The sequence below is a fragment of the Caloenas nicobarica genome, chromosome Z (genome assembly GCF_036013445.1).
Source record: "Caloenas nicobarica isolate bCalNic1 chromosome Z, bCalNic1.hap1, whole genome shotgun sequence".
NCBI lineage: Eukaryota > Metazoa > Chordata > Aves > Columbiformes > Columbidae > Caloenas > Caloenas nicobarica.
In genome coordinates this window covers 41,264,643-41,283,896 of record NC_088284.1, presented here as the reverse complement: position 1 = coordinate 41,283,896, position 19,254 = coordinate 41,264,643, and the positions used below count along the sequence as shown (strand labels likewise).

The 19,254-nt window shown below is 37.9% G+C and overlaps 1 protein-coding gene across 11 annotated transcripts in view; it reads left to right on the top strand.

Moving 5' to 3' along the window:
- Window positions 1-19,254, top strand: part of PPIP5K2 (diphosphoinositol pentakisphosphate kinase 2) — a 58,735-nt gene that overhangs the window by 27,192 nt on the left and 12,289 nt on the right. For 6 of the 11 annotated variants that reach the window (XM_065657852.1, XM_065657858.1, XM_065657856.1 and 3 more), the window contains exons 11-25: window positions 163-249; window positions 1,184-1,259; window positions 1,339-1,448; window positions 2,407-2,492; window positions 3,167-3,292; window positions 3,403-3,524; window positions 6,955-7,137; window positions 8,301-8,442; window positions 9,541-9,764; window positions 10,838-10,965; window positions 11,151-11,265; window positions 14,387-14,494; window positions 14,581-14,697; window positions 15,413-15,586; window positions 17,897-18,070. In XM_065657852.1, coding sequence (XP_065513924.1) covers window positions 163-249; window positions 1,184-1,259; window positions 1,339-1,448; window positions 2,407-2,492; window positions 3,167-3,292; window positions 3,403-3,524; window positions 6,955-7,137; window positions 8,301-8,442; window positions 9,541-9,764; window positions 10,838-10,965; window positions 11,151-11,265; window positions 14,387-14,494; window positions 14,581-14,697; window positions 15,413-15,586; window positions 17,897-18,070 — 1,972 coding nt within the window. The remainder of the gene's footprint in view (window positions 1-162; window positions 250-1,183; window positions 1,260-1,338; window positions 1,449-2,406; window positions 2,493-3,166; window positions 3,293-3,402; window positions 3,525-6,954; window positions 7,138-8,300; window positions 8,443-9,540; window positions 9,765-10,837; window positions 10,966-11,150; window positions 11,266-14,386; window positions 14,495-14,580; window positions 14,698-15,412; window positions 15,587-17,896; window positions 18,071-19,254) is intronic. The other 5 variants (XM_065657860.1, XM_065657859.1, XM_065657857.1 and 2 more) reach the window with 2 other exon arrangements.

Here is a 19,254-nt window from a genome sequence, read left to right as displayed (position 1 = left end):
TTTTCAGTTAACCTTATATTCTTGCATATCCTTCCATCACTTCTGTAGTTATGTCAGATAACTACGGCTTTGTCCATCGTCTTGATTCGTGTTGGTTTTAATATTAAATAAAAGACCCTGTTATATATCAAATGGTGAAATATAACTCTCTTGGCATTTCAGGATGGAGCTTAGATGTGTTATAGCTGTAATACGCCATGGGGACCGAACACCAAAACAAAAAATGAAAATGGAAGTAAAACATCAGAAGTAAGTAGAATCCTGGTAAAAATTAATTTGGATGCCTTAGAGCAGAGCTCACTTCTTGGGGATGTGCAAGCAATGAATGGAGCAGGAATTGAATCATACAAGTTGTTTTTTGTTCTGTTTTGTTTTAAATCTATCTTATGTTGAAGCTACGTAACAAGCATTCACCTCCCTTTCTAATGGGACTTGCAAATTACTTGTGCAGACTTCTTCCATGATACGCTGTGCCTTGTGAACAGCCCTGCTTGATCTTAATGCAAACACGTTTTTCTCTATAGAAGTCTTTATTCAAAATAAAGCAGCAGAGGGTATTTCTGGTTCACCATTTGACCATGACTTCTGCCTTTCTCTTTTTATCATAACTGTTCTTGTATGTGCTGTCATACTACACCAGCTTTTTGTCTTTTAGATTTGTCAGTTTGGTGACTCTGAGTTTCTGGTAGATGTTTTTATGTTAATATTAATAAAGTGCCTTACATAATTGGCCTGGAATTAGGTGCAATTTCAGTAAAAAGTAAATATTTGTTTTGAGACAAGATTCTTGCATTCAGATATATGTGCTATAAATCTGTAGCACTATTTATTTGGTATTTTTGGTCTCTACTTCTGTTCAGGATCATTCTTGAAGATTGACATAGCTGTATATTCAAATATTATGTCATTTGATTTATAGAATATCTCCGCCTTTTTTTTTTTTTAACACTTGACAAGTCAGTAGGAGAGCATTTTAGTGCCCTTATTTATCTACTGTGTTGAAGACTTTTCTTGGGAAATGGGATTTGAGTAAAGGTAGGTTTGACCTCTGTAGTGCAGGTTTTAACATGCTTTTCAAATACTGTAAAGGTGCTTATATCAAACCACTTTAAGTTTTAGAGCGACTTGTTCAAGTAATATTTGTACTTATTAACTGCGTTTTTTAATCACTATTCTTTTAAAGGTTTTTTGATCTCTTTGAAAAATGTGATGGATATAAATCTGGAAAACTAAAACTGAAAAAGCCAAAACAGTTGCAGGCAAGTTTGTCTTTATTTTCTTGCTGTGGTGTTCTACAAGTAGAAAATTATTTAAGTAAATCCTGTTTCCTTTCTTTAGGAAGTACTTGATATAGCAAGGCAACTCCTTGTAGAACTTGGGCAAAACAATGATTCCGAAATTGAAGAAAGTAAAGCAAAACTTGAACAGCTGAAGACTGTGTTAGAAATGTAAGTGTCTAATTTTCAGGCCTCACAGCAACAAAGTTCTGTCAGCTATTTTGACCTGTTTGACCAGTTGCTGCTTGGATTGCAGTGGTTATCAATTATGTAATGATACATTAATTCAAGCAGAACGGTTATCAAAAGAAAGGATGTCATGTTTGACTTCATGAAGGAGACCTGGGCCATCTCTCGTTTTTTAATCCTTGTCTTTTCAGTTGAACTTATTGCTTTATCTAGTGTCTTTCTTTCATGTCTTTCTACATGAAAAAGTTACTTTCTTTGATCTCAAATTTTATCTTGCATGTTTTTCAACTTAGAGTATTTGAGTGTAGGGTCTGTGTCTTGCAGTGTGTGACATAATGAAATCTGATGGACCCAGTAAGAACTTTCACCATATGTACTGTCTACTTACAGCAAACTTGCAGGATTCCGAATAAATAATGCTTTATATATTAAACCTGAAATATTTAATAATTTACTAAAAATTTAAAAATAAAAATTAAAAAAAAAAAGAAAAGAAAAGAAAATGAAAAAACCCACAGCCTAAGGCTTCAAGGTTTGTTAAAGATCTGAGGTCTCAGGACTCTAAATGGTAATAGATCTACACTGCCAGATCAGATTCTGGATACTGATAGGCACTTTTGTTTTGAATCTGAATAGATAAATTACTTGTGCAGTCTGCAAATGCTTTTTTTTAATGAGTTTTCTGTTTAGTGTTGTCAAAAAAAGATACAGTATTTTAAAATGTTTCATTATAGAATGGTTGATACTTCTGTAGTCATTCTGTGCTTGCTGAGTTAGGTTTGTTCCAAGCGCTGCTTCAATAAATGGTGGTCAAATGCACAAATCAATGACCAGCATAGATTTATTATTTGCTGTTACAGGAACATGGCAGATTTGGTTGAAAATACTTAAAGTGTTTCTCTCTCTATTCCTCTCTCACTTTCCCCGGTTCCTACTTCAGGTATGGGCATTTTTCAGGCATAAATCGCAAAGTTCAGTTAACATATCTTCCTCATGGTTGCCCAAAGACTTCCAGTGAAGAGGAAGGTATTGTATTACTTTTGCAATTAATCACTGAATATCCTGTGTGTTTAAACAGTCACGGACTAGTGGTATAACGTGTCTTGACATTAAGAAGGAATATAGTGTTTTGAATGAATATTTGTATTGTTGGCAGATATTCAGTCTCTCAATCTGCTGAATTGTACACCTGAAATTATGTAGTAGATTTGTATTCTAACACTGCTTTTTTTGTAACAGAAGATTAGGGTAAAAAGAAGCTTCAGTGATTCACCCAAAATGGTGTTTTGGGGCCAGGATGGGAGAATCCTAGTCAACATTTGCTGTTATCTTCAAAGCTTTTATAAGCTTTTCTGATCTTTGACCTGTGGTTATTGACTGAAGTAACTGTAGGGTATTTAGAAACCAATTTGTTTTAATATTTCTTTCTTAGTCTACTTTTTGTTTCAAATTTCATGCTTAATATTCTTCACTTAAGGTTTCTATGTAATTTAACTATTTCAAGTTTCCCTGTTTAAGTGTCCATTTAGTTGTCCCGTTCAATGTTTTCTTAATGTTAGAATGCCATTAAAGATTCGTAATGTTTAAGAGATCCTTTACTGAAGCCCTGCATAGTCCAGATATTTTTGTTCATATGCATAAAAACCCCGAAGATTTACAATATGCTTCACAACTAAATTCCTTTCTCTGTGTACAATTAGATAGTAGAAGAAATGAGCCGTCCCTGCTTCTGGTTCTAAAATGGGGAGGAGAATTGACCCCTGCAGGCAGGGTTCAAGCAGAAGAGCTTGGAAGGGCTTTCAGGTGTATGTATCCAGGTGGACAAGGTAAAAAAAACCAAACAAACCAATTTTTAAAATGTGTTGAATGGCATAAATCCCCTTTGAAGATAATCCAGTGTAAAAATGAGAGTTTGAGCAAAATGTTTGTTTGGTAGGAGATTATGCTGGATTTCCTGGATGTGGTTTACTTAGATTACATAGCACTTACCGACATGATCTCAAAATCTACGCTTCTGATGAGGGACGAGTTCAGATGACTGCAGCAGCTTTTGCAAAGGTAAAATGCAAAACTATATTTTCAGTTTTAAAAATACCGGTGTTCTCAAGTTTGTTTTTTCTTTTGAAGACCGGAGAGGTTTATGGTTTATTGGAGTCCACAGTGTATAATGCAGCTGTGTTTTAAAATAAACGTATTTTCAAAAAGCATTTAGTTCAGTGTGAAAAAGCATCCAATTTGCCAAGCATTTGGAGGTCTTTGAGCAGCTGCAGACAGATTTTAGTTATACAGCCCTGGCAATATACCTTAGTCCTTTCCAGTGATAACCACCAAAATCATAGAATGGTTTGGGTTTGAACAGACCCTAACGATGATCTGGTTCCAGCCTCTCTGCCATAGGCAGGGGCATCTTCCACCAGACCAGGTTGCTCAAAGCCTCATCCAGCCTGGGCTTGAATACTTCCAGGGAGGGAACATCCACAAATTCTCTGGGCACCCTGTTCCAGTGTCTCACCACCCTCATGGTAAAGAATATCTAATCTGAATCTACCTTCTTTTAGTTTGAAAATGTTACCCCTTGTCCTATCACAAGAGGCTCTGATAAAAGATTTGTCCCCATGTTTGTTATAAGCCCTTTTTAAGTACTGTAAGGCTGCTATAAGGTCTCCCTGGAGCCTTCTCTTCTCCAGGCTGAGCCTTTCCTCATAGGAGAGGTGCTCCAGCCTGTGGATCATTGTTGTGGCCCTCCTCTGGACCTCCTCGAGCAGGTCCATGTTTTTCTTATGCCAGGGGCCTCAGAGCTGGATGCAATACTCCAGGTGGGGCCTCACAAGTGTGGGGTAAGGAGAAGAAACACCTCCCTTGACCTTGTGGTCACACTTCTTTTGATGTAGATCAGGATGTGATGGGCAACGTTTTTAGTTTGCACATTGCTTATTTGTTTAGGGCTTACTTTCCTCAAATTTTGTCAGATTTCTGTGACAGTGTGTGTGTTGGTTGAAGCACAGACATTAGAACTGATTTGAGATAATGTATTCATTTTACATGAGTAAAAATTGCAATTTTCAGTCACTTCAGTGATTTGGACTAGAAAATTTGGAGTTCAAAATGCAACACTTTTCATTGGAACTGTATTTCATTGATTTGTAACTATATAGAGGAAATTAGAGAGTTTGAAGCTATTAGAAGTGTGGACTTAAATTACTTTGCATATATTTTCATGGGAAGTTGCACAGACTGTACATTCATGCTTTTTTCTGAGTTAGTAGAAGTAGTTTCTTAAAATTATTATAGGAGACTTTTTACTTTGGGCCCATCAAAATAGATACCTAATAAGTAAGATCTAGTAGCTGTACTGCATCTTGGCATTTTATAGAAATATCTTTTTAGATGCATCTTTGGTGCGAAATTATAAAAGTTTTGTGGTGATGTTTAAAAAGCATGAACTTTTTTTTTTTTCATTACAAACATGAATTTATAGGAACCATTAATATAAAACACAGAATTTGGAACTTCCTGCATCTATAATGCTTGTCAAAGTATTCTTTTACCCCTCTTCATCCTAGACAAATTCCACTTCGGCTCCTGCTCCCAAGCAGCCCTTTTCATGCATAAAACTTCCACTCGTTAATAATTTATTCACTTATTTCCTCATTTCAGTGATACAGATCTTTTGATTGTGTGAGAGGACACAGACAGTGCAAGTGTTACATAAATACTTCTTAGGCGAATGAGTTTCAGTAATAATACAGAGTGATAGAGAGGTTTAGCTTTCAAGGAGCCTCTATAGGTCATCTGCTCCAGCTCCACAAAGTACAGAGCCAGTTTGGATGAGGTTGCTCAGAATCATTATCTGGTCAAGTTCCGAGTATCTCCAGGAATGGAGATTCCACAGCCTCTCCAGGTTTTTAATTCCACCCATCATCTTCAGGTCATGTCTCTGTTCTTCCCAAGTAGCCCATCCCTGCTTCCACCTTTTGTATGTTCCTTTTTCGTTCATGCTGACCTTCTGCGTGACTCTGCATATGTTAGAGTGGACCACTCTTGTGCTTTGAGGAAGTTGTCTTTGGAGATCATCCAGCTGTCTGGGGCACCTTTTTTCCTTCAGGACATTCCTCCATAGGATTCCTTGAACAAGCTAAAGTCTGCTTGGGGATCTAATGCAATTATTTGTCTTGTTCACTTCTCCAAGGATCTGTCATAATATCAGGTTTCAACTACCAAGACTGCCAATGACCTCCACATTCCTGACACTTCTGAGTAGCAGGTCCAGGGGAATGCCCCTGCTTGATAGTTCATAAGTAATCTGTATCAAAGAATTGTCCTGGGTGTTTTCCAGAAATCTGGATTGCTTGCCCCCTGCAATATTGCCCATGCATGAGGTACCAAGGGCTAGGGGCGCCTGTGGAAAACAGGGCCTGCAATCAAGAGGCCAGTTGTGTTAAGAAGGCTTCATTTATTTCCCCTTTTAAATCAGGTGGTCTGTAGCAGAGGCCTACTATGATGTTGACCTATCCTTGTCCTCTGATCCTTACAAATAAGATCTCAACTTGCTTGTCACTGGTTTGAAAGCAAAGGTCCTGATGTTCAAGCTACTCTTTTTTATAAAGCCCAACTCTGCCTCCTTGCCTTTCTGGCTTCTGAAAGGCTTTATATCTAGCTATAACAAAACTCCATTTGAGTGAACTATTCTACCATTTCTCTGTAATCTGAATAAATGTAAAGCTCTGGAAGTGTTCAGACTTCTTATTTCTCCTGTTTGTTTCCATGCTGCATGTGTTGGTGCAGAAGTATTTCAGCCATCTGTCCTGTTTTCTCCTTGGTCAGCAGGCTTGAGGAGACACCACCCAATTTCCTTCCTTATCCCAGAGCCCTTCTGTTGCCAGAAAAGTCACAAAAGTTTCCAGTCTTCTCCATTTTAGAAGTCTCCATTTGCCTCTTGTTCAACTGCAGACTTTGATTGTTCTTCTGTGCTGCACAGGGTCTGGGCTTTTGCCTCTGTAGAGTCTCTGCAAAGATGCTGTCTCTCTCCCATTTGTCCTCCCAGATGCTACTCAGTTTGCTGACTTCTCCCATAGCTACTATCTGCTGACTCAATGCCTTGAGCAGAGCATGGCCCCTGCAAGCCAAGCTGCCATTATTCCCAGCCTCAGGGAGAAGGCACCATGCACTCCCTGCAACCCAAGACCTGAGCAGCTGTGGCCTCCCAGGAGCAATGTTGGCACCACTGAGATGCTAGGGTCACTTCAGCTCATGCTGGGGAGCGTACTCTATAACGTGTCACCGTCACTGTTCCACCAACTGTAGCAATCCTGCACACCATTGAGGTATTTTGGAAGCCACTGCTATGCAAACATGTGCATTGTCTGCAAATCTTGAATTTAAATTAGTGTGTTGGGTGTTTTTTGTGGGTTTGTTTCTTTGTTTTTTAAGTTACTCTTATACTCTCATCTTAATCTGCTTGCCTGAATAATTGTATTATTTGCTTCAGGGACTACTGGCCTTAGAAGGAGAGCTCACTCCTATTCTTGTCCAGATGGTAAAAAGTGCTAATATGAATGGTCTGTTGGACAGTGACAGTGATTCTTTAAGCAGCTGTCAGCATCGTGTTAAAGCAAGACTTCATGAAATTCTCCAGAGAGACAGAGAATTTACTGCTGATGACTACGATAAGGTTAGTATATTATTTGTTTCCTATGGCATGAAATAAATACCCATGCAAATTCTTCTGTAAAAGTAATGAGCAGTTGTCCTGGGTCATTTGGGGGGGCAACGAGAGGAAGTGGTCTGAGTCAGGTGACCACAAATTGACTAATTGGAGTATTCCATCCCATTCACGACATCCTGGATATAAAAGGTGGAGACCAGAAGGACTCTGTTCTCTTCTGCTGGGTCTTCTGCTGGTTTGCTTCGTCTCTGTTTCTTTTCTGCCATCCCTGCAAGCTGAGGCCTCGTGACTGTCCCTGCAGGCTGAGGCCTCGTGACAGACTGAATCTAGTTCCGGTTGGCTGCAGGATCCTGCCAGACTAGCTGCTGGGAATTGCAAGACTGGTTCTATAATATTTGTTCTGCTTTATTTTTCTCTATGTTTATTTAGTAGCGTTAGTAAAACGTTTTCAAATTTTTCAACTCTCTTCTCTCTGTCCTTCTTTTCCTCTTCTCTCAAAATCACCTGTCCTTAGTGAAAAGGAGCGGGAGGGGGAGGAAGGGAGAAGGGGGAACAGGGTTAATTCCTTAACCTGCCGCGGTTTTTGATTGTCTCCCTGCGATCAAACCATGACAGAGACAAACTTTTTTTCATGTATCAGTTACTATTGCAAATCTGGTTCTTCCTTCCAGTTACCCTTTCAAGGAGGGTACTTTCTAGAACAAAAAGTATTTTGTGAGGCATGTAGCCTAACAGTAACATTTCTTACAGAATTTTTTGTAAGCTTTTGAATACAATAGTTACTTGAAAGGAAGTTTTAGAAAGTTGCTAAGTACGTACAAATTTTTGCTATGTACGTACAAAGTTTTAAATGTCTTTCCTATTTTCCTGTCTTGGAACAAAAGTTTCAGGAACTCCCGAAGCTGCATACGTTTACTGTATAGAATTAGTTGGCCTGTTACTTTCTTGATACCTTTGGATCTCTAGTAAATCTTACTATCTTTTAGTGTATTTTATTTTCTTAATGCCTCAAGGAGAGTAGACAATTGCGAAATTGTTTCAAGAATTAATAGCAACCTGCTAGAACACTTTTTCTCCCATACTTGGAATCTTTCATATGTTCCATCTTCCCAGTTTTTTCAAATGAAGTCAGTTTGTTTAGATAATTTTGTGTTTATCTCAAATGGCAGCTTACTCCATCTGGAAGCATCTCACTGATAAAATCAATGCAGGTTATTAAAAATCCTGTGAAGACATGTGACAAGGTCTATTCCTTAATCCAGAGTTTGACTTCTCAGATCAGGCAAAGAATGGAAGATCCAAAGTCTGCAGGTACTTAACCATTTTTGTAGTTGTATTTGGTTTCTCTTGTTTACCTCTGAGAGAGAATCATAATATAACTTTTCTTCATTAAACTTGTTTTTAGCAGAACTTAAATCAACAATCATTTAGGGATTTTCACAGGCCGAGTCCATATGCATAATTTTAGAGTAAAAAGCAGGAGGAACACATGGCCATATTTCAGCTAAGGGCTTTTTGTGGTGTTCAGAAGTTCAGGCTAGTCCTCAAATGTTTGCAGAAATTCTTGTCTTAATTATTTCAAACTCAGCAGTCCACAAAAATAACGGGAAAAGCAGATGGTACTAAAGCTAAGTTACATAGGTACATTTTTATTACTTAAGTGTCTTTGCTTAAGATCAGTTGCTTGCTGTATGATGTGTATTAGTACTGCATAGAATGCTGCTCAATATTAATGCTGGTGAACCAATGACCCAGGAAAACTAGATCTGGAAATGACCATAGGGCATTTTTGGTACTAGCCGAATACTGGAATAATTGCTATCAGTGTTCTCTGCTGCATATAGTATGCAAACAGCTTCTGTTCTGAGGTTGAGCAGTGCAATTGTCACCTGTGTATAGTATCAAGGATTTTTGTCTATTTGCTCTAATCTCCTGTCATGCAACGGGGATAATCATTCCTTTCTGCTGATCTCTTGCCTCTTGCTGTTAACACATGCAAGAGAGAGAGACAAATGGGATATGTCGTCTGTTCTAAAACATATATGTTGACCTACTTCTCTTCCTCACTCCTAGAATTTTCTTACGGCTTTTATTGGTTGCTTTTTTTTTTTTTTTTTTAAGTATATGACCTTTGATGTAGGATACTTTATTCTTGGTGCCGTAGTTTTGTTTAAAGGGCCAGCGGTGCATTTCTGCAGCAAAGCTTTCTACTATCTTGATGTAATTATGTATTTGTGATGCTTTAAGCAGTAAAATTAACCATAGGCATGTCTGTTCCCTCTTAGAAGTAATGCAGTTTACTTACCTGATTCATTTTATCCCTCTGTATTCAACTGTTACTACCATGTCATTAAAATTTCCCTTCTGTTCCTTGTATGATCTTGATTACTTATATGTGTGTCCATCCAGATATTCAGCTGTACCACAGTGAAACATTGGAACTGATGCTGCGCAGGTGGGCCAAACTGGAAAAGGACTTTAAAACAAAAAACGGAAGATATGATATTAGCAAAATTCCTGATATTTATGACTGTATAAAATATGATGTGCAGCACAATGGCTCCTTAAAATTAGAAAACACAATGGAATTATACAGGCTTTCAAAGGCTTTAGCTGACATCGTGATCCCGCAGGTAAGCATTTTCAGTTATTAAACAGGATAAACTGTAGAATAAATGCTTTTCACATTTTGTGAAATGTCTACTCCTGTCTTTTCTATTGAGGGTTCCTGTATTTTGCAGTAATAGAAGCCTTTAATGTTACCTCCTGTTTTCTGGTTACAAGCTGATTATTTTTTATAAGAAAAACTTGTTTCATAATTCATTAAGCTGTGTTCAAAGTTAATTTCTCTAGCAATTTAAGCTGTGAACATATCTGCTTCCCTTACTGCAGTGTATTAAAATGGTTCATCTCAACCATTCTTCATAGATTTAAGTGGAGCCTCTGTGAACAACTGTGTATTCTGAAATTGCATTTAATTTCATTCTTCCTGATTTTAGAAATTGGATTTTCAGACTCTTTGCAAATGACACTTTTAATCCTAATTTATCTGATTTCACTTGTTTTAAGCAATTTACATTTAAAAAGACCTTTCTGCCACTTTCAATTGCTAACACTCCCTTATAAAAATGTACATGTTAAGTTTCATAGAATTTCAGGCCAGAAGCAGAAAAGTTAAACTTCTGTATACAAGAGGCTGTTAACCGATGTTAGCTTTAAAATGTCTTAGGTTGCAGAACGTTAAATGGCTTTGTGATAACAGGACAGAACAGATTAAACCTTTCTCCAAGTGTCCCTGCAGTTACAGAGCATTGTTGTAAGAGAGGTATTATCTATATCGTATGCAGTGAGGGAACTTCTTCCTCTCCCGACCTCTCTAACTCCCTTATACAAAAAGAGCAGTAATACTAAATATGTGTTGTGTTATGTGGGCCTCTTAAGCTTAAATTTTGAATAGTGTTAGATAAGAGTAGGTAAAAATTAGGACACATAGAGGAGGAAGAAAAATTTTTAAAAATATGATAAGCCTACCTACTGTGAAGGAAAAGTGCTTATGTTGCTTTCTAGTGCAACTGGAAGACCCATCATAATGATGCGAGCACTTTCATATTGTGCAGCACAGAGTATGAAGCTTTTGGGAGAGCTTTCAATTAGAAGGCATTTTAATCTTTAACTGAATTTTAAAAGTCAGTTTCTTCTTACACAGGAATATGGTATTTCTAAGGCTGAGAAACTAGAGATTGCCAAAGGTTACTGCACTCCTCTAGTTAGAAAAATCCGTTCTGACCTTCAGAGAACTCAAGATGATGATACTGTAAATAAGCTTCACCCTCTGTAAGTTTTTTACATTGTTACATTACTTTCCATAAGACTTAATGGAGGTATTCCATAGCTTTCATATTGAAGATGTCTTACTAGTTCATAGTACTTTAAAAAGTATGATTTATTTATTTGTTGACTGCTATTTCTAAAATAGGGACACAACTCGTTATGATCTAATAAAATTCTTTTCTTTCAAGTTACTCCAGGGGTGTTATGTCCCCTGAACGCCATGTTCGTACACGGCTGTATTTCACCAGCGAGAGTCATGTCCACTCCCTGTTATCCACACTTCGTTATGGTGCCTTATGTGATGTAAGTTGAACACTTTTTCTATTGAAGCTCCGATATTTTGAGAGGAACCAAAAGGCTTCTTTCTTACCGAAATTGTAACAATTGAAAGCTTAACTCTCTTAAGTGGCTTTGAAATTTATCGCACCTTTTCAAACATTAGATTTCCTATTATATATGCAGAGACGTATTTCAAATTACTGTTGTGCACACTGGTGGAAATCAGCATGCCCTTTGAAGTAATGCTGAGTTCCACGTGAAAGAGAATGAAAAATGTTTCTGTAAATACATCTGCAACGAAAGGAGGGCTAAGGAGAATCTCTACTCTCTGGTGGATGTTGGGGTAAACGTAGTGACAGGATGATTGTTAGGCTGAGGTGCTAAATGCCTTCTTTGCCTCAGTCTTTAGTAGTAAGACCAGTTGTGCTCCAGGTACACAGCCCCCTGAGCCAGAAGACAGGGACAGTGAGCAGAATGAAGCCCCCATAATCCCAGAGGAAATTGTTAGTGACCCGCTACACCACTTAGACACCCACAAGTCTATGGGGTCAGACAGGATCCATCCAAGGGTACTTCAGGGAGCTCATGGAGGTGCTCACCAAGCCACTTTCAATTATTTATCAGCAGTCTTGGCTGACCAGGGAGGTCTCAGTTGACTGGAAGTTGGCAAATGTGATGCCCATCTACAAGAAGGGTTGGAAGGAGTATCTGTAATTCCAGGCCTGTCAGTCTGACCTCAGTACCGAGGAAGGTCATGGAACAGATCACCCTGAGTGCCATCATGTGGCACATACAAGACAAGCAGTCAGGCCCAGTCAGCATGGGTTTATGAAAGGCATGTCCTGCTTGACCAGCCTCTTCTCTTTCTATGTCAAGGTGAACTGCTTAGCGGATGAGGGAAAGGCTGGGAATGTTGAGTACTTAGACTTTAGCAAAGCTTTTGACACCCACAGCATTCTCCTGTAGAAGCTAGCAGCTCATGGATTAGACTGGCATACTCTTTGAGTAAAGAACTGGCTGGATGGCTGGGCCCAAAGAGTTGTGGTGAACGGAGCCAAATCCACTTGGCAGCCTGTCAAGAGTGATGTTCTCCAAGGCTCAGTATTGGGGCCAGTTGTGTTTAATCTCTTTATCAGTGATCTGGATGAGGGGATTGAGTGCACCCTCAGTCTGTTTGCAGTTGACACCAAGTTGAATGGGAGTGTTGATCTGCTGGAGGGTAGGAAAGCTCTACAGAGGGATCTGGCCTCCCTGGATCGTTAGGCTGAGGTCAGTTTTATGAAGTTCATCAAGGCCAATTGTTGGCTCCTGCACTTGGGTCACAACAACCCTAGGGAGTGCTACATGCTTGGTGAAGACTGGCTGGAAAGCTGCCTGGCAGAAAAGGACCTGGGGGGTGTTGGTCAACAGCTGGCTGAACATGAGACAGCAGTGTGCCTAGACACCCAAGAAGGCCAACAGCATCCTGGCTTCTATCAGGAATACTGTGACCACCAGGACTAGACAAGGGATTGTCACCCTGTACTCAGCACTTTCAAGACCCCACCTCGAATACTGTGCTCAGTTTTGGGCGCCTCTCTACAAGAAAGACATTGAGGTGCTGGAGAGAGTTCAGAGGAGGGCGATGAAGCTGGTGAGTGGCCTGGAGCACAAGTCTTACGAGGAGCAGCTGAGGGAGCTGGGGCTGTTTAGCCTGGAGAAAAGGAGGCTGAGGGGAGACCTTATTGCTGTCTACAACTACCTGAAAGGAGGTTGTAGCATGGAGGGTGTTGGTCTCTTCTCCCAAGTAGCAAGTGATAGGACAAGAGGAAATGGCCTCAGGTTGTGCCAGGGGAGGTTTAGATTGGATATTAGGAAAAAAATGTCTTTATGGAAAGGATTGTCAGGCATTGGAACAGGCTGCATAGGGACGTGGTTAAGTCACCATCCCTGGAGGTGTTTAGAAGATGTGTAGATGAGGTTCTTGGGGACATGGTTTAGTGCCAGAGTTGGGTTATGGTAGACTTGATGATCTTGAGGGACTCTTCCAACCAAAATGTTTCTATGATATGTTCAGCTGTATATTTTACAGTCTCAAAGAGATTTGAAAAGGGCAGATAATCCATTTTATTGTCATATGTTATTCCCTGTAATTCTTCCAACTCTTTTTGCTTCAAGTTACTATTCAGAGTTCTCTTGAATTCACTTTTGGACTGGATTATGATTTTTCACCATTAGCATATTGCCAAGATCTCCTTACCTGACTTCAGGAATCCTCACGTAGTGCAAAGTTTCTCCTGTTCGGTGAATGGTCTTACTTTCCTATACTGTCGTAGAATACCTTGAAGGTGATGCATTATTCTCCATCCAGTTGGCTTTGAAACAAAAGACTGAGAAAGACAAGGTCTCTGGATTCAAAAATGACTTAAATGGAGACTTGGAGAGGATACATGCAGCACCACAAAGCCTACATGGCTGCTTCTAAGATAGACCTTGATTAATATACCAACTTTTGGAATGATTGTATTGACATAACTTGCTTCTGGTACTGAATGACTAAACTCACTGATGGCAAAGGCACTTTTAATTCTAGACCTCTGAGACATATGCAACAGCAGATACACCTAGTTCTAGGCTGATAAACTTTCATGTTTCCTTTAAGGTGGATTACTAAATGTATTTTTTTCCTGAGCGTTAAAAAAGGTGAATATTCATTTTTAAGTAGTTTGGGATGTGATGGTTAATTTTCCTTTATGTACTAGAAGCCTCGATTGTCTGTTTGACTTGTAGAGTGAGGTCTAGAAACATTTTCCATAATATACTAGTTGAAATGAGTTTATTGCAAAATTATCAATTCCCATCAGGAGAGTTTAAAGCAGTGCCTCTGTCTACAAGACATATATCATAATTAGCAAAAGAACACAAAAGATACATGGAAATAAAATACAAAAACTTCTGATCTCCACATTTCTTTCATTTGATGAGTAATTTTAAGTTAGTTTTTTTTCTGGTCATGTCTTTTTTTTTCTTAGCTGTGAAAAGCTTCATACTTCTGCTGTGAATGTAAAATCCATGTAAATGAGGAAAAAAGGAAATAATCAGTCTTTTTAAAGAAAATAGCTGGGTTTTATTTGTTGATTTTTTTTTTTTTTTTCCCCTTCATAAGGAATCAAAAGATGAACAATGGAAACGAGCTATGGATTATTTGAATGTTGTAAATGAACTCAATTACATGACACAGATTGTTATCATGCTTTATGAGGATCCAAACAAGGTATTTAAAATGGATAAATATCTTCAGAAACAACTAATACTTAGCTGTGTATTAATGCATAAACCTATTCAATCACTTTCCTTCAGGAACTTTCTTCAGAAGAACGTTTTCACGTAGAGCTGCACTTCAGTCCAGGAGCCAAAGGCTGTGAGGAAGATAAAAATTTACCAGCGGGATATGGATACAGACCTGCCTCCAGAGAGGTAATGGTTACACCTTTCCTTAAAGCAAAAGTTAGTTTTTCTGTATGTGGACATACCTAAAATAACCACTGGGAAATTATTAGGTAAAAAGTACAAATATTATTTTTATTTTGGTAGAAAAATATCTGGTAAAATATAGGCAGTCCCAATGTGTTATTCCATTTTGGATGGACACTAACATAATGGACACAGATAATTTGGACTTTCTATGGCTTTGCCAGAATTTTTGCTAGAAATATTAAATACTGATTGTAAGAAAAGTGATACCAACATCAGTTTCACATCAATGATACTCTGGCAACTGAAATAATTATTTAAGAAAGTAAGGTAGTTTGGCATGTTTATGTATGGACAGGTCTCTGGAGTTACCATTTGCTTTTTGAGAAATAAATGAAAGCAAAGCTTGGCTGGAATTCTTTATTGACTTGTGGGGCCAGGATTTTATTACTATGTCAACAGAAAATTGGAGAAGATACGTTGGCTGAAAAGTGTGGTTAATTAGGGTCACACTAACATATGCAGTGGCTTTTTAGAAACAAATACACAGATGTTATTAAAGTCTAAAGCAATTTGCTCAACAATATGTGATTTACATCTTGTATTTTTAAAATTGGTTTGCTTTTTGTTTGCGCAGAAGAGTTATTGAACAGCCACCTCTGTCTACATGTTGCAATGTATGAAGCCAAGCTGAAAATGAATTATGTATTTTTTGTAGAATGAAGGCTCAAAGAAAACCTCTCATAGAAATGATAGTGATGAGGAGACACATGCTCCTAAAAGAGATGAAACAGATCGGTCAGTAGTGATGTTCAAGCCAATGGTATCAGACCCAATTCATATACACAGAAAGTCACCCCTTCCGAGATCCAGGAAGATTGGTTCTGTTGAAGTAAGTGTTTATGTTCCAGATAATATCTTTCACAGAAATTAATTTTTGTTTACTTAAAAAAAATAGTAATTCTACTTTCGATTACACAGAACCAGGATGATGTTATGTCTCACAAAAGGATAGTTCTTATTATATGGGAAATATTCCACGGCAGTAATTTGTCTGAAGGATTTTTTTTTTCATTAATTATTATTTTGCAATAAGACTTATTTCCTTTTTTCTTTCTAAGCCATTTTAGAAAAGCTGATATTTGAAAATGAAGACTTTTTCAGTCTAAACCTACATCTTCAAACTAACATACATTGCTTTCATATTCATCCATACAAGAGAGCTGCTCTTGGGAAATAAGCAAACCTTCAGGGTGACCATGCTGAGAGGGAATGGAGGGATTGGGGGCGGTAGGGGAGGTACAGGAGGTGAGAGATGTCTTCTGCTGTATTTGCTTTCACGTGGGGTGAAAGTGACTCTGCTTGTCAAGCATTTGAAGGTAAGAGAGTAAGCTGGAAGCTTTTTTTTAAGTGGGTGTGGTTTGTCATTCATTAATTCTTTAGATAACATCTTGAACAGTCCAGTCTCCTGTCTTGAAGGCCATGACATCTAGATGTGCTTCAGATACGGTTTTAATGTCACAGAGGTGGGGGGATGCACAGCAGTATCGCTGATACCATTTGTACACTTGTCTGGCGAAGCTTCAGATGGTGCATGGTGGCACTTCTGTGATATTAATGCCAGAAGCAGACTAACAGCTTCTTAATGCCTCATTTTCAGTTGCTTAAAACCATCAGAAATGAAGATTCACACCAAAAGCTTTTCCTTTTATGTTTGTGTTTGGAATGGGCTGTTTGTATGTAATGAAAGTATACAGATTTGCAAGTAACTTGGTTAGTGGTAGCGTGGAGAGAAAAAGATGCATGGATCCCTTCTGTAAGGATATCTGTATAACTTCACATGACTTCCATAATAAATGTGAATATCTTACATTTTCTATTTCCAAGTTTTCTCATAAACAAATGCTCACAACATCAATATTTTGGATTTTTAAAAGCTTTTTTCACTATGATCATGCAAACTCCCCTCCTAGTTATGAGTTCACATACACACAACTTAATAGCCTATTACTTCAAACTTTAACCATTTTCATTTTCGTAAATTATGTAAAAGTTACTTTCAAATGGTATCACTAACGTAAATTGCTAAATTTTGACTGTGCAGACAATATATATTCAGATGGAATGTGTTTCAACATTCAGTGCTTGTTTATTTGCTGTAAGAAAAGAGCAGAATTAAAGAAAAGATTTACTATGACTTTTTTTTGAAAAAGTAAAATTGGAAGTTTCATCTGGCCTACTGAAATCTGCAAAACCAGTATTTGGAATATTTAAACCAAATGGTGTTTTGAAGTGTTTAAAAAAAAATCATTGCAACTTAAACTGCAACTGCCTTGAACCTTTTTTCCCCCCCCCACCATAAGGCAATTCTCTCTTCACCTATGTCCATTAATTTGAAAGGACACTGTCAGATGTGAGATTATACGGAAGTTTTGATCTGGGGTATAGTCAGCAATATTTACAGAAGGGTTGCAACTGTGACCGAGTCATGAAAATTTAAAAAAAATATAGTTCTAATGGTAAAACAAGTTGGCATTGGAAATCAATTTCTGTATTCTAAACATGTTGATTGCTAATGATACGTAATGATGTAGGACATGGAGTACTCTTACCCTGACACTGTCCTTCTCCCTTGGTGTCTTAATAGGTATGCAGCATCAGATAATTTTTAGGGCTTTTTTAAGGTTGGAAAACTACTACCTGTTGGGTTGGTGCCACTACCAGTGGTCAGCTGTAAAGTCTCAAAGGCAGTTATAAAAACGAGAATCTTTTAGAAAAGGTTATAGACTAGAAATGAAAACTCCCAAGTAATAAATAGGAAAGTTTAATGTACTTAGAGGGGATGTATGTCAAGGATAACGGATGTTCTGTTTCCAACATGTGGGAAATTCTTAAAATTATGAATCAATCACTCTTCTCTCATATCTAATAATTAGTCTAGCAGAAATTTTATTGACGTTTTGTATTGAAAGAGATAATTGGATGAAAAGATGTAAGTAGAGCTGATAACTTCTTAATATTGTAATATCACTTTTCCCTATTCACTGTTTAATAGTTTTAAAAGCAGTATATAAAAGAGTGCAAGTAGATTGTGGTTTTTTTAGTTTTTTGTTTGGGTTTTTTTTTTCTTTTCTGTTCATTTGGCTCTGTTGAATCTAACTTTGCATGCTTTGCTGTTTTTTGCCCCCTTTCTCACTTCCAGGAAGAGAGCCCCCTGAGTGTGTCTAGCCCAGAGTGTATTGGTACCTGGCTGCATTACACCAGTGGTGTGGGTACTGGGCGTCGAAGACGCAGATCAGGGGAACAAATCACTTCTTCCCCTGTCTCCCCTAAATCATTGGCTTTCACATCCAGTATTTTTGGCTCATGGCAACAGGTTTTTAAACTTTACTTCATTAAACATTATTATGCATTCCAAGCAACAACCAACTGTCTTTAAGGACATCTAATCCCTTGTTATGGATTATGTTTGAAGCAAATTCTTCCACCTCTTAAAATTACTTCCCGAGAATGTTTGGGGAAAAAAGAGCAAGTGCATGTTTTTCCATTGAATGTGTTACACGTTTTACTAAGAATTTGGTTTCTTTATAGGAATTGCAAATGTTACCAAAGTAAAAAAGACTTAGTCTGCTGCCTAATGAAACAGATTACTACTTTGGTTTAGTTGTCCTTTAAGACTTTTAAAACAGCATTGCTTAAATTGGTGGTAGGTAAATTGAAAAACATTTTTTTTAATAATTGCAACCAATACCATTTAAAATAATTTATTTGGTAGTTCATCTTGCTATTCAAAACTTGTTTTGCATATGTCATATTTTCAGTGGCCTGGTATTAACTATTGCAGGGAACAAACTCTAGCACTAATAATTCTTGCGTTCTATATCTGGAGGTATCTGAAACTCCCAACACAGTACATCATCCATTGACTTGTATGACATTTTGAAGCCTTCTAAATGTTGGTAGGGGAAAGGCAGGAAAAAAGAAATGGTAAATTTTTCTGAAGTACCAGTGAAGATTGTTTTTTATGTTGAGATATTGTTTACATGTATGACAATGGATGGTGTTCTGTTAACCATATCTTTTTTCTTTGAAAATTTTCATAATTTCTTTTTATTGTGGAAAATTCTAAAACTATTTACATAGGAAAAGTTTATATCAGTAAAGGCTGTGAGCATCTGAAGATTACTCTGAGCCCGTGCATGGATCAGTGATTGTATGGTGTCCTCAATAGCTTGTCTATCTTTCCTTCCCTCCCCTCCTTTTTTCAATACAGGCGCAGTTTAGGAGAGTGCATTTGGTAAAATGAAATAAAATGTCTCAAATGTCTGTTCTCATATCTGTCTTGGTCTGTGTCCTTTCTCATTCTGAATGCTTGCTTTGCACCACTTCATTGCAAGGAACTCATATGTGAAATGGACTCCCTTCAGAAGGGGAATATTGCATGATCTTTCATGTTTCTTTACCTGTTTTTACTAACACTTATCATACAGCTTATTAACACTCGTCTGTCTGAAACAGGCTGCTGTATCAAGTTAAATGGACGTTTCATGCTGCTGTTCT